This window comes from Tympanuchus pallidicinctus, unplaced genomic scaffold (genome assembly GCF_026119805.1).
Source record: "Tympanuchus pallidicinctus isolate F22 unplaced genomic scaffold, pur_lepc_1.0 scaffold26, whole genome shotgun sequence".
In the NCBI taxonomy this organism is placed as follows: Eukaryota; Metazoa; Chordata; class Aves; order Galliformes; family Phasianidae; genus Tympanuchus; species Tympanuchus pallidicinctus.
Window position 1 is genome coordinate 9,753,921 of NW_026294743.1, and position 15,992 is coordinate 9,769,912.

The window sequence follows — 15,992 nt, forward strand, 5'->3', positions numbered from 1 at the left end:
TTTGTGTTATAGGCCAACTATTTCTACTCTGTTAGAAATCTGTTTCCGGAGCTTAGCAGAGTACTTGTGCCTTTCTGATGTGCTAGTGCTGCAAAGCCAGCTGGAGCCTCCCAGAAACACAGCTTCTTCTTCAACTGATAACATTTATTTTATTTTACAGAGATGCAGAGCATGGAGCTTGGAAATATCTGGGCCTTACATTCACTTCCAAGAACAGTGATTATTTCTCAAGCATCTCAAGCACATCTAGGAAGAATTAGTTTAACTTTTTTTTTTAATTATTACTTCACAGTGTGACATTTCTGACTTGTGAGAAAAGGTCTTCACTAAAAGCTTATCACAAGGCACTGGACATGAGGAACCCAGACAAGCTTTTCCAGTTTAACCTGGCGAGAACTAAACACAGCAGAAACCAATCTTTAAAACTCTGTCTTGTTAATTTTATGCTTAATCAACTGCTTTTTAGAACACCATGAAACTCATAGCAGCCAAGGTAACAGAAGCATAGCAACAGACGTTGCTACTCAGAATAGAATTGTAAGAAAGATCCTGCTAAATATGTCCTTTAAATCTCACGAGTACAAACGTACACCAGAATAGTTTGCAGCAGACATGCATGCTTCCAGATCTAGTCAGGGCTCCAAGTTTTAGGCATAGTGCCAGAATGCAGCATGCAGTGTACCACAGCTAAGTACAACCTTAGCAGCCCGTGCTTCACAACCCATGCTAAGATTCCCCATCAGAAGTTTCTCAGAATGACACTAAGGCCAAACAGCTTGGCTGTATAAAGCTGGTTATTGAGACCCCCTTTAGCTAAAAGCTAAAGTTTTGAAACAGTACAAAAAGGAAGAACAGATACCTTCAGCATCAAAGACCAGTAGTATTTCTTCTGGTCCAGCTGCCTTGTATGGCAAATAGCCTTTCCAATTTATCCCAGGATCTCAGAAAACTTAATTGTAAGGGAAGCTAATTCCAAATAATTTGTATCAAGCCTCCACTATTTTCAGATCTTTTGATAGGTATCAGATAATGATGCCTACATAAATGGCTCTCCCAGATTATAGAAATCTAGTAGCCAGAGGACCAGCCCCATCACACAGTTACAAAGCTCCAATTTTAATGCAATTTGGGATTTTAGTCCCACCTTCAGAGTCTCAGTTTTCTAATAACGTTTGATCTACACTTGCATCATTTGTTTTTTATGTCACTGTTGTCTGTTAGCAAAAGCTATCTTTCTGGCTCTTTTTCTTCAACATTAAATGGCAAATATAACAGAAAGAATTTAAATATCCAGATGCATTTTAGTCACTCTAGCGGGACGATATTTTTGCCACACTCAAATAATCCTCTTCTGTAATCCTGAAATGTTTGCTCCTGGGAGTTCAGCTGTCTCTGATTCTGAAATGACACAGCCACATACATTTGGCTCAGACTTTTAAGAAAAAAATGTTAAGTTGTGAGAAAGAGCCTTGAAGGACACAGAGCCATCCAAGAACAGGCTAAAAAGGTGCTGTGATGCCAAGATGGCAGTTGGATGCTTGAAAATTCATGAGGAAAAACACTGACCTGAAAAGATATGAAATTGGACAAAAGAAAAGCAGGGAGTCAGAAGACAAATCCAGCAACATTGATGATCAGCCCACTGCAAGGAGAAATGGAGGCCAGCCCTTCTTGCCTAAGCGCTTTCACCAGGAGTGGCAAGTCCCAGATGGGATCAACAGATAGAACAAATAGCTTCCTTATCCTTCTCTGTTGTCTACACTCTGCTTGCAGTGTCTCTCTTACCTCAGCAAAGGGCACCTAAACAAAACCTTCCCTCAGAGGGAAGGCTATAATCTGTACACAGCACAGATGCCAACAAGTATTGCACTCAAAGTCTTGCCAACGTCTTAGATTTTATATTTCTAGAAATTAATTTCCACAAATATCAACTGCAAATAGTAAATTAACACAGGATAATTCACAAGTGAAGTTATCACAGAGAACACTGACATTCATTTGAACTTTTCCCCCCAAGGCATGCATTACAAAAGCTAGTTGTTTTAAAACCAACATGAATAGCTCCTGAATTGCGTTTTGTTGTTATTATTGCTGTTGGTTTGAGGGTTTTTTTTTTTAAATTGATATACAAATGGTTTTCATACAGTTTCGTGAGGTTAAAATAATGAAATACTACTGAGCACAGTTGCTTTGTATAGCTGTTTCACACAAGACAACACCCAGGGATTCTTTTTATGAACACCCAGCCACATGAGTTTGCTGCATTTGTTTCTTCCTCAAACGTGTATTCTTGATAGAGAAACTATAATCTACTAAATTGCAGGAGAAAAAAACTATATTGAAAACAGACACACTTGGAAGGAAAGCAATTGAAAACATCCATGAACATCTTTCTGAGATCTGAAATGGCAATAGAAAGCCTACTATTCCGACCTAGACATCTGCAAGAAGCAGTTTGGGCTCTATTTCAGGCAGATCTCCAGTTTTAGCATTATTAACAATTAGTACAGGGTTAATTTGCCATTATTCATTTCATAAAAGCTATGAAAAGCAATAAAAATGTGTCTTTTTTTTTTTTTTTTTCCTGGATCATTTGCAGGATGTTTTATTTTTTATTCTCTTTTTCATACTTCTCTCAAACTGAGCCCAGCAGAACACAAGGGATTAACAAAGACAGGGCAGAGAGTGCCAGGCAACGAACAAGCTCACATTCCAACCACACATAACATACTGATCTTAAGAGTAAGAACAGAGTGCACACTGCTTTAAAATCATGACAGGTCCAGTGAAGCTACAGCAGGAGTGGAGCTGACAGCTCACCGAATGGCCCAGAAGGACTCCAGGAATATGATGACCAAAATGGAAGCATACGTGAGAAGGAATTTCTGGAGGAATCCGACAGAAACACTGGGGATAGAGAGATATGAAATGATAGACTGGAGTACAGGAGAGTGTGCTGAATTGGAAAATCCAAGCATGAAAGACTGGAATATAATCTGGCTGAGAAAAAAAAAGGGGGGGGGGGAGGGCAGAAGAGAGGGGACTTCAGAATACTGAGAAATGAGCAAAGCAAGCTTAGTAGATGGAGAGCAGCAAGGTGAAGCAGATGTTGATTCACACTGCAACAGAAGGGAGATTCAAGGTAGAACTAGTTTTGTGGGGAGGGAAGAAACAAAGAAGAATAAATAAGACAGCAGTTGAAAGTAATGGCAGAGGAGAGTTCAAGTTTACAAAGCTCAGCAAGTGGGAAAACGCTGAAATCACAGAGGGAAAGTTTAAGTGAAAAAACTGCATTGAATTTCGCTGGCTCTAAAGTAAACTAAATGAAACATCCAGCAGGCACTGAAAGGACAGAGGAAGATCAGTGACCGTGGAACTGTTCCTCTGTTCCATAGACAGTTGCATGTAAAGAGGCTCACCTGAGAATCTCTCTCAATTTCTGACAACCCACAATTTCTGAATTTGTAGTATTTTCTAAAATAAGTTTGTCCTGTTCTTTAAAAATTCACTACTGCGTAGTACAACCCAAATATACTAATTTCCTGGTTACTAATTTTATACTGTAATGAAAAACAGGCTTTTTTGTCCACTGGGAAAAACCTGCATTAAAAATTAAGTAACTGTAATGTCTTCATCAAGATGTCAACATCAAGACCCCAAGGCATTAAAACACAAGGCATTAAAACACAAAAAAGATAGCCAGATAATTGCTATTTGAACCAATTAAAGCATTAGATCTAGTCAGTGGTATGCTGCTTTGTGCAAAGCTTACAGACATAGCTATGTTTATGCTTCACTCATCTACATTAGGCAATCTATCTTAGTATCAAAAGCAGTCAAAGTAATGCACTAGATTGTTAATAGCTACTGATTTGGTAATAATTTCTATTTCTAACAACAGAAAATGTTTTTTTGAAAACAGGAAGGATTCTAGCCTTTATAGAATCATAGAAATCACAGAATCACCCGGGTTGGAAGGGACCTCAAGGATCGTGTAGTTCCAACCCTCTGCCTAGCAGGGCCACCAAACGTACGCATGCAAATGCAAGCTAGCAAATCACATTGCACACCCAGGTGTGATTTAGATCAATCTAAATCATCAGTTCATCTAATCAGTTAAAGCCTTGACCTAATCAGCTCCTCTCTCACAGCCTTTGGCATAGGTCAGTCTGTTTCCTTAATGTGTTCTTGTTAGATTTTGTTGGATTCCTTCCAGCCTGCTTGCATCTGTCATAAAGTTCAATTCAGCATTTTCCACTTGAGGCCTCAAAAGAAAAAGCACAAAGAGAATAATTGCCCCTTGCCCTGCAATAGTGCTACTACTAGTTCACCAAAGAATCAGAATTGCTTTATTTTTTATTTTTTTAATTTGTGGCAGCAAGCAAAATAAGAACCTAATTTTGAAAGTGTCAGGACTTGATGAGCCAGTGCACTCACAGATATGAAAAACAGTCTATGATGACAATGTACTTCTACCAATAAAATTTAGATTATATAAAGATTTTTCAGCCAAGAATGAGAAATAACGACAAGTGTTCTCTGAAGGCAAGTAAAAATTGGAGTAATAAAATATCTTGTTGTTTGAGCTACATGCTTAATTAGAAGATGTACCTCTATCTAGTTGGTGTCAAGACAAAAAGAATGATACTACACATACAGGAGAAAATTTGCAGTCTTGGGCTAGATGAGTAAGATTTTCAGAAGACAAATTACAAGACACAATACTCATATGTTATGTTTCTTGCCTTACTCCTTGCCCTTAGTGCAGTACAGGGGCTACAGATAGCTTTCCCACATGCTCTCCTGTTCCTCCATCTTCATCCAACAGCCTTGAAAAACTGTAGACAAGACTTTCCCCACTTCGCTCTTCTAAAACCAGAGTTTTAACTCTTTTTTTCTACGTTCCTCCTCTGAGTCATGGTGCAAATAATTTCAAGCAGCAAGCTAGATTCTTTCTGGATTAGAAGTTTCATGGCCCTGATAGGCCATGAAAATACTGCCCCTCTGTACTCATTGTAGCTGTGTTACAGAGCAAAGCTTCTTTCTGACAGACATTCATACAAAATGGTAGTCTTCTTCAGAAAATGTATCTCTGAAATACCCTGAATAAAATTCAGTTACCGTGGTTAAATATGAAATCCATGAGCATCTCCATGCAAATATCAAGCTCTGCTCTGTACTCACGGTAACTTGCCTGCATATGTGTTGGCCTTGTTCAAGAGATCCGTGCACGCATGCATGTCAGCAAAAGCACGAATTCCCAAGCAGTTGACAGGATGAAGCTGGGATTCCAAAAATTCACAGCAAGTCCTTTTCACATCCTGCAGTTGCAAGAGACCAGCTGCTGGAAGCAGCACCTGTAAGAAGTAATAGGTGGTTAATATCCCAGTTCAGTGCTGACCTTACACAAGAGAACTATCAACAGTAATGAAGAAAACACAAGTCAGTCCAGTAATAAAAAAAGTGAAGGAAAATTTCAGAACCACTGGACTGAAGAACTCAAAACCCAGTGTCATTTCACTTCTCTGCAAATGCCGTTTAAGATCACAAGAAACATCTCCATCCCTGAGAAATCATTCCATGGATTATAATTCTCACACATCAAGTCTTCCCAATATTTACTCACAAGTTTCCAACGCTCCACAATTGCATCTCACCTCCAACTCTTCAACATGAGATACTGCTTTAATTTAAAGTTCTCTAGATCGTGACAGAATATGTAAAACTTATTTGCCTGCAAGTTTCCATGGACATTGTCCATCTTCTTCTAGAATCAACAATAAGCATTTTTATACAATACTTTCCAGAATGGATTCAGTACAGTCTCCAAAGACAACTATGACTTGCATTGAAAGAATAAGAGTTCCAAGAGTTTATAATTCATTAGAAATCCATACCAGTAAAACACCAACGTAAATGAGATCTGCCTCTCCAATTTCACAAAGAAAGCCAAAAAGTAAGGAAGAATTTCAAAAACAGTTAAGCTAATTAATGTTAGCTTCCATCCTCAGTGGAAAATATAAAGATTTTAGCACAAAAGTCTTGAAACTTTTTACTTACATATAAAGAAAACATATTATAGAGCTGCATCAATAACGAGCAAAGTAACAGCTGCAGCACCCCTGTGAATTCTTACTTTTTGCAAGCAGTTGCTTGGTTAGAATTAATAAGTCAAGCAAGAAGACAACAGGAAGAACAGGACAGTTGCAAGAGCAGAGTAAAGAGATCTATGTAACTCTTTGCTCATGAAAACTGCCAAATATGCTTAACTCACTGCTCTTGGGAAGAAGTTTTAATCTTCACAACTGTTTGCGGAATCAAATCAGGTAATTGCCATAATAACTGTCAACATTACCTATCTAGCTTTCTAAGGAGCTACTCTTATTGTTTACTTTTTGTGTTCTTTTCTTGAAACTAAAGATCATGACCCAAACAAAAACAAACAAAAAGGATTTTGTCTAATAGTCTCCTAACTGATGTTCATTTCACGTTTTCTGGCTGTGCCACATAGGAAGCCTGTTTGAAAGTCATCGTTCTGTTCCACAAGATATTAACCCTTACCTTTGGATCCAAATGTGTAAAACAAAAAATAGGAAGGTAAATAACAAAAAAGAACGACTGCATCTTTTAAAAAAGATTTGCTTCAGGTATTAATTAATTTCTTTGATTAATTGTTAATCAAAGAAATGAAACAGACAAACATGTATGTGACTACAATAAGATACATAAATTACTGCTAAGCAAAATAAAGCTAGCTTAAGCCTTCAGTACTGCTTGAAAGTAATAAATAATCTCACAAAATAAATGGAGGTGTGTGTAATAGTTAGGAACAAGTATCAGGTAAAGTCATACAATACAAGAAGAAATTCAGTTAAGCTTCAAGTCTGTTAACAATGTTAAAAATGAGGTCACTGGACTTCTTTATTAGCATATATATTAATGAAAATGTGAATATAACTCCAGAAATGGATACTGCTTTGCTGGAACTACAGTATGATTGGTTACAACAGTGAGTGAATAAACAGGGAGGTTGGTGGGCCTGCATGTGGCAGGGGGTTGGAGCTTCATGATCCTTGAGGTCCCTTCCAACCACGGCCATTCTGTGATTCTGTGGATAATTCCTTTGATAATGAATTCCAGGATAAAATACCATCATATCATTATATACCAAAACTCAGGGCAAGATAACTGTAAGTATTTATTTACAAAAGTTATTTCAATGAAACCAACGTTTCACACCAGCTTACAAATTCAGTAATTCGGACAGTCCTAGATAAATTGAAGTGGGTTAACTGGCACAATTGAGTAAATTCCTCATAGAATGGCTTAGGTTGGAAGGGACCTCAAGGATCAACCACCTCCACATGGCTCCATCCACTACCCATGGCTCCATCCAACATGGCCTTGAACACCTCCAGGAAATTGCACACTCTGGATAACTCCAAGAACAATTTCTAACGTAAGAGGATTTAGCAGAAAAGTGTGTAGAATTATCATCATCATCAAAACAGTAAAAGAAATGAAAAGATGAAATTTGAGAATATTCTGCAGGGGAAAATTTAATACCTGTATTTACAAACAGACTTGTAAAACTTGCTCATATATGTAAACAGCAAATAAATGTTACAAAAACTAGAAGAGCTGTCTTCATTATATGAAATTTAAGTGAGGTCCTAAATCATGGTAAACTGGGTTGGTAAAAATAAAGATATTAATACATCCCTGTTATTAAGCAAATGCTCATTTAAACCTAAATACACAAATGTGTATTCTGCTAAGTAAAAAGGAAAAGACAGGCAAAACGCATCACATTTATCCCACTGAAGGTATAAATTGCACTTTAGCTACTAGGCATCAAGAGCAATGAATACATCTCCACTGGTACCTACTGAACTCAGCCTGAGAGCTACAACTACCTGCATTTGAGATAGTTCTATCACAGGCAGGCTCACTCTGTTGAAAGCAGGAACAAAATTACATGTTGGGGGGGAGAGGGAGAAGGGAGAAGAAAACAAAACAGCAAACAACGATGCTCTTCAACTTAAAATTGCAGTTTGGATTAAGCTCAACTGCTGCTGTCTCTGAAGAGGTAGGTTACAATTCAGATTAATTTCCAAAAATAGTCAGTAGGGGGTACCCCTAACTTTCCTCTAACAGACAAAAATAGCTTAGTATGCATACTGTTTTGTACACATAGGGATACAAAGGGAGAAAAAAAATCATTTCCAACCGTATATTCAAAGAAAAAAAATATCCTCATTGTGGTAGCTGTTGTTTTTGCAATGATACTGAATATCTTTTGCAAAGATACTGAACAGATTGATTCAGAAGGCAACTAAGAAATAATATGCTTTCCTCTTTGCATCAAAGTAATGGTGATGAATTTTAGAATCACTGCTAGATTTGATAGAGCACGTTATCTAACCCTTACAAGTTGTAACAGGTTGCCCAAGGAGGCTGTGGATGCCCCATCCCTGGAGGCATTGAAGGCCAGGCTGGATGTGGCTCTGGGCAGCCTGGTCTGCTGGTTGGTGACCCTGCACATAGCAGGGGGTTGGAACTGGATGAGCATTGTGGTCCTCTTCAATCCTCCTATTGAGGCAGTTGCCTTCTCTTGCAATCCCTTCAGACACAGGCCAGAAGTATGATGCAGTGTTCTGTCATTGCCTGCAGCTCTTCTCCCTCTTCTTTTTTCCAGCTCACCATCATACAGCTGGGCAATCTTAGTTCATGTTGCCAAAGCACACATCTGTTCAGCTCTGAGATGAGGAGCAGCTCAGACAGGCGGGTTCCCATCCAGTTCACAAGTCTCAAAGAGATACAGCGTGGCATGAATGAGTAACCAACAAACCTCTGCAATGGAAGAAGGCTCAGAGGAGATGGGCGAGAGTGAGGACCTCATGGAAGAGTGCAAGGCACAACCACTCTGTAGCGTTAAGCTAACTGAACTGATCTCAATACCAGCAATGGTGATCTTTGTTTCAGATATACAGCTGTACCAGTAGGTTCAAGTTGTTTGAACAGACTTCCCTGAGATAATTAGCAGAGCAGTGCCTTCGCAGACAGCCAGAGCAGCAGGGCAGTGGAGAAATGTATGTAGCTCAGTTCAGAAAAAAAAAAAAGAAAAAAAAAGCATAAAATCTGAACAGCCAACAAAAAGAACCTCTGGAGAGAGAAACAGACTTGAACTGGCTTTAACTCTCATATTCCTTCCCGGTGACATGGGATATCCATCATGCTGTGGATGAGCACGGGGAGACTCAGTCACGGGAATCACATTTTATGGTGATTTAAGCATGCACTGCAATTGCAGCACTGTGCTTGTGCTTTGATTTCAATGTACTGCTGTCTCCTAAATCCAAACACAGAACTAAGCAGCACCAAGTATCTTTGTATCAATAAACCTGACATAAAATGTTAAACCCTGTTCACATGGACTATCGAAAGCAACACAGTCAGTACTGAACTAGCAGCATTCTACAACATTGTGAAGACACAACAGATAAGGGAGTTCATCGTATCTGAAAAGCTTCACATTATTTCCACTTGAAGATATTCAGTGCTGTATTTCACTCCACGCAGCCCCTCACTCCAACCAAGGTCACAAACACAAATTGGCACCACTTCACACAACGCAAGCACAGTGAATTCTGCCCAGCCGTGAAAGAGGCGAGGGCAAGAGCACGACCTTGCTCAGTGCTGTCTGCAGCTATCTGATGGGAGGACAGGGTCAGACTGCTCTTGAAGCTGCACAGCAACAGGACAAGAAATAACACGCAGCTGAGAATGGAGGAAGATGTGTCTGGAAAAAAAAAAAAGACTTGGGTTGTGTCTGTTGCTTAGACTTCATTTTTTTTTGAACCATGAGGGTGGTTACATGCTAGAACAAGTCACACCAGCAAGATGCTGCATCTCCATCCTCAGAGATGCTCAAAATCCAGTGCACAAATCCTTTTGCAACTTGCCTCGACTGCACCTGCTTTTTAAAAAAGTTCAATGCAAAGTAAAATTTCAATTGATCTAAGTTTTCTGCCTGAGGATTTTAAACCATTTGATACAGCAACCGAGCTTTGTTTCATCTCATGCTATTAACCTTTGTTTCCATTCTCTTCATCTTTGGGCTACTGGATTTCCTGACAACTTGTATCACCTGCAGTATGAAAACGCTTCAGTCAATATTTCTATCTCACTATTTTTAGTTTCCTTGGAGATTCTTTAAAATGTTATCAATTTTTGCCTAAATGCAGATTGATACACACCACCAATGATGTATCTGCACACCAGAAAAGGTTTTGAGGAAAACCTTTTGCAGATAGAAGATCACATTGCATGGAAAAAGAATTACTCAGAACACAGCTTTGTGCATGAATAAGGCAATGAAAACCAAAGCAGACTATGCCAACAGAAATGAATAGTGTGCTGTCTAAAATAGAAAAGTGACACTATTTTTAAACCACATGCAAGGGAAAAACGTATCAGTAACATGAGGAAAGAGCCTAACCTAGTAAAGCAGGTATGGGAGGAAACCAGACAGTGCGACATAAAAGCACCTAAGACATCAAGTTACATCCTTGCTCACTGTAGATGCTCCAAACTTCCAGTTTTGACATTCAAATTAAATCAATTTCAGAGAGCAGCAGCTATGTTAACACAAATCATTAAACCTTGAGGAAATACATTAATATGTAACCTCTATTTAAATAATTATCTCAAGGTAATCCTTAACTTGTTGTTTATATTGCTACGGCACAAGGAAGAAAGAAATGAACAGAGTGGTCTAAAAATCACTCAAATACAATTTTTGTTTTTTTAAATTCCCATCTAAATGTGCTATAATTACAACTGCTTTGTAACTAAAGATCAGCCTTATTTCTAACAAAATAACTGTGTTGCTCTGAAATGATGCTGTTTGAGTACACATATAAAACCACTAAAACAGATACAAACACTTTAACACTTGCATCTATGGGAAAAAAGATAGCATTTTGACAAATTCCACTTCACCAGCATTTTTACAAGGACAAGATGTGCAAGCTGAGCATACTGTTCCAATGTCAAATACACTGTAATAAGATGCTGTACTGGATTTCACAGTGTGCAAGAGCTACAAGATTAGAACGTGATACCACACGTCTTTATGAAATGCAGCTTTTGGCTTTCTTCACAGTCCTTGATTTTATAGGCTATTGCATGCTGTTACAATGCCCCATGAAATTATAAATACAGGTGTGGGTGGCAGTTCTACGGCATCGCAGGAAGGAATCAAAAGAACTAAAAGAGATACAGTCCTGTTCCTTTCCATTCCCTTAGTACTAGCGACACATTGGTAAAGTAATTTCAGTTGAGAACAGGCAAACAACCACACTAACACAGTACTCTGAGTATACGAGAGATGATCTGTAAAAATACTAAGGAGATCCCAACCAATAAAGTGGAGTCAGATGAAGAAACTGTACAAGGCAGAAGTAACTGGTTTACACGCTTGCTGTTTAACTAGAGTCACAATCTCTAAGAATCCACGAGAGCTACAATCACATGCAGTTTAGTGGAAGGAACTGATCTGCTCAAAAAACTGGCTTTAGGAGAGATACCACATGAGATTAGCCTGAATGAAAGTTTTGGGATGGATTCGAAAGGAAGCTATGTATGGGTTGCAAAGAGTGGAAATAGTTCACAAAGCAGACACAATAACAGAAGGCTCACTTGAATCAAATAAAGCACTATAATTAGAAGTACCTGTCTGGCCTCCAATGGAGAATTGTGTTCTCTTGTTGAGCATGAGCATTTTCATACATCTTCTCTGTCAGAACTGTGCCCTAACCACCATCAAACAGCCTATCTTCAACTTACCCAACTCTGATGGTTATTTTTGTTAACAAGCTTTCACGTCCTCAGCTTGTGTTAATGTTTCTCAAAATAGAACAGCAAATTATTTCACTTGAAGTGAAACATTCCTGAACCTACAATATTTTTAGTTAGAATTTTAGATTTTTCTTACAGTGAGAAAAATACCACGCGTTTTGATTCAATACAAACATCATTGAAGTTTGGTCATTGAATTTATGCATATGCACAGCAAGTGCTCTAAAACAGCAGCTCAATAACTCACCATACTGTAATTCAGAGCTTAAAAGATGATACAGCTGCATAAAGACATCTATATGTTTTCTCAGGGACAGGAAAGCTTAACTGAGACTAACTACAGTCTAAACAAAGCCAGTTGCTGCTGATACTTGGCCATTCAGAAACAATGTATTTTCTAATCGTGGGAGCTGAAGTATTGAGCCAGTCAAACTAAACACAGAAGTTTCCTGTTGAATGACTTGAAAAGCTGAAAAAAATAAGTAGGCAGGGTAGCATAACTTACTCCATGTAAGGTATGTAGTCTGTGTAGTCTAACATCTTCCTGCAAAGGCTGACCCACAAAGAAACACTGCATCAGCTGATGCTTTTAGGTGATGTGCTTAATCTATAGGATGTAACCATAACATCTCACACCTCCAGAGTCTGACCCCACTGACAAATACACCGAGCCTGGTTATAAAGAAAGATCACTACAACATTTAAAAAACATTCCCTAATTATAGACATATATTCATTCTACATGACAGACTGACTGACTTGTAACAAACTAGGATTTTTTTCCTAATATAACGGAGTATTTCCTGGCAGCCTTGAAAGGGAGGAATTGAAACACCATTTCCAAACCATAAAGCCAGTGCTGAAAATAAACAGCAATGCAACGGAGGCAGTAGATTAAGAGCCTCTGCCATCTCTGTCATCCCAATCTCTGCTTCAGAAGATGTATCCATACCACCAATTTCTCTATTAATAGAAGACCAGGGAACTAAGAACAACAGAAATAGCATGAAGTAGAAATATTTTGTTGGTGGTTCTTAAGTCCAGAATTAAAAAGTGAAACAAAATGAACAATTAATGTGCAATAAAAGGCCCTTCAGTAGACTCAAAGTAATTGATTACAATCAGCTTTTAGCATAACAGTATGTGTATGTATATATATATATATGTATATGTATGTGTGTGTGTGTGTGTGTATATACATATATATACACATATATTTATATATATATATTTATAAATATATATATATATAAATATAATATTATATATATATATATATATATATTTATATATATTTATATATATAAAATGTTCCTGTATTTTACTGAGAAAATTTTGCTCATCACTTAACACCTTACAGCAGATGATATTTATTTATATCCTCCCAGAAATGTCACAGGGGTCTACCTCCTAAAAAAAGGGAGCGTTTCAATGACAAAAACTCATTATCATTTTAATCTGGTTTTTGTACCTGTAAGATTCAGGCATACAAGAACTGAATTCTCAGAGCAGATGGGATCCCTTGTCTTCCATTTGAAAAAACAAAAACAAAAAATCGAAGTAAAAACAAAGCACAACCAATACTCCAAGTTCTTATTCACTAATGTCTAATTGAAGGGCAAGCACATGCTACAGAGGCAAAATGAAAGCACTGGGGTTTAACAACCAGAAAACTTCTCATCTCAGTCCTGACTGCTACCAACTTAGCTGGTTTGTTTGCCATTCCCCCCCTGCACCTCCTTTTGGGCCACACCAAACTTGCAGCTTGTCATAACTCCTATCATAACAGAATCCCAATCCTATCTGTCCATAAAACAGAGTTCAAAAATATTTTCCAGGCTAACCTAAAACTTTACAGTTCTGCAGCTCAACATGTTCAAAATGGATAAAATCTCTGTCTAAAGAAGGAAAAGCAAGGCATCTCTCCCAGCTCAACTGCTGGGAAAAAAGAAAAATATATTTATATATCTATGCTTCCTTTCTGCACGCTCTTCTATTTGCATGTTCTTCCCACCCTACTTTTTAAGACATTTTTAGAATGCTAACATCCTAACAGAAGCTGGGCACTTACAATCTGTTCTGACACAAACCATGCTTCATGTTAATACTGAAAATATGGGGATAATTATATTAGACCAAAACAATAGTCTGTTCACCTCTGGTTATCTAGGAACATCCATCAGACAAAGGTGCATGAGATCCCATAGTCTGCAGCAGATCAACCCTTAGAACTACTTTTATCTACCTCTACTGGAACCAGTCAGGGAATTCACCCACCATTTCAGCTGTACAGGAAGCAAGTTTAGCAGCCATCTCAAGAAGGAATCTGTGAAAGTCCTCCTTCCTTCACTGATGTGTGCTTCAACTTGGTATTGACTGGGCTGATGCTTCAGAGCACTGGCAACATTCCCCATCCCTTCCCTGTCTCCCTTTCCAAGGACAAAAAAAGAAGAGGAAGCCAAGGAGAAAGGAAAGTAAAATAGGTGAACTTAATTCAGAAATGAAGCAGCCATGCTCTACTTAATTCAGGATATAAACCTTACTGGGTAAGGAGGCCTGTTGTGGAACACTGTCCGTTCAATGGTAACCCAAGATCACGTTCTGCATCCCAAGCAGCTCCTCATACACAGCAGCAACAGACTCCATCCATTCCCAGTCACATGTTTAGGCATGCACACGGGTGTTTTCGTGCACTCTTCTCTCTGTGTATCTCAAGGAACTCATTATCTTTCAGCATAAACACATAGATCAATCTGAATGTAATACATCCTCTTTATTTTCATGGAAACTGAGCTACAAAACTGAAAAAACACTACTTGATGGAGCACATTCTCAGCTACAAAGCAGCTTTTTTCAACATGGTCACCACAATTAGCTAGGCATTTTCACCAGCCACAAACAAGAGCACGCATTCTTTTGATGTGGTAGGCCAACATGATAAGACAGGAGGCATTACCTGGGGTGCAGCCCTCATAAATAACTCATTCTTTTACCCCCGCTTACCCTTTTTAATGGTACTTGGAACAAATACGGTATTAGAGAAAAAACATCAAGTTGTCCTCTACTTATTTCACAGTCAGCCTTAAAAAAAAAGGCCTGAATTATCCACCTTCCTTAAATGACAGCTTTTCTATGTTTTAACAGCTTTAAATCATTCCCAGAATGTACTCTTCCTGTCATATCCTTCCAGGTGGGAACAATGATTTATATAATGACATACACAAGCTACAACATGGCTTTGTGCACTCCTTTTTTAAAATCACTATTTCACAAACAACAAGTTTTTCCTAAAGTGACTCCAGTATATTACTGCATTCCAGGAAAAGCTGTTGAAGTAGAACACAGCAATGCATCAAATTTGTCTATGCACATAAACGTATAACACATATATGCACTGTAGGTTCCAACATTTAATCCAGCCTGCCATCATGCTTGCCCAACATACTGTTTAGCTAGAAAGCAGTGACATTTCCTATTTTCGTCTGTTCTTGACAAAGACTTAAGCCAGTTTATCATCTACATCTTTTTCTACTTATTCTAAATAATGATAAAAATCCATCCTTTATATTATTACAACTATTTTGTTACAGTGGAAACCAGCGCTGTCCTGCACAATATACCGGTCACCAAACTGGAGAAAAATGGATTTGATGGATGGACCTTATAGCAACCTTCCAGTATCTGAAGGGGCCTACAGGAAAGCTGAGGAGGGACTTTTTAGAAGGGCAGGTAGCAACAGGACGAGGGGAAATGGCTTTAGACTGGAAAAGGAATGATTAGGAAGAAATTCTTCACAGTGAGGGTGCTGAGACACTGGAACAGGTTGCCCAGTGAGATTGAGGATGTCCCCTCCCTGAAGGCATTCAAGGCCAGGCTGGATGGGCTGTGAGCAACCTGGTGTAGTGGAAGGCGTCCCTGCCTATAGCAGGGGGTTGGAATTAGGTGATCTGAAAGGGCCCTTCCAACCCAAACCATCCTTATGATTCTATTTATTCCTATTTCCTCCTGAGCTCCCTAGGGATTTTTGATCTATTTATTGCTCATCACATGAGCGGTTTAAGAGGGACTACAACTAACTTGACTTTCAAAAGCCTTTGATACAGTTATTTCTGGACCATTCAAAGAACTAT

At 38.5% G+C, this 15,992-nt stretch overlaps 1 protein-coding gene across 3 annotated transcripts in view; it reads right to left on the bottom strand.

Moving 5' to 3' along the window:
- Positions 1–15,992, bottom strand: part of KLHL2 (kelch like family member 2) — a 59,407-nt gene that overhangs the window by 18,140 nt on the left and 25,275 nt on the right. For all 3 annotated transcript variants that reach the window (XM_052690176.1, XM_052690175.1, XM_052690177.1), the window contains one exon: positions 5,195–5,357. In XM_052690176.1, coding sequence (XP_052546136.1) covers positions 5,195–5,357 — 163 coding nt within the window. The remainder of the gene's footprint in view (positions 1–5,194; positions 5,358–15,992) is intronic.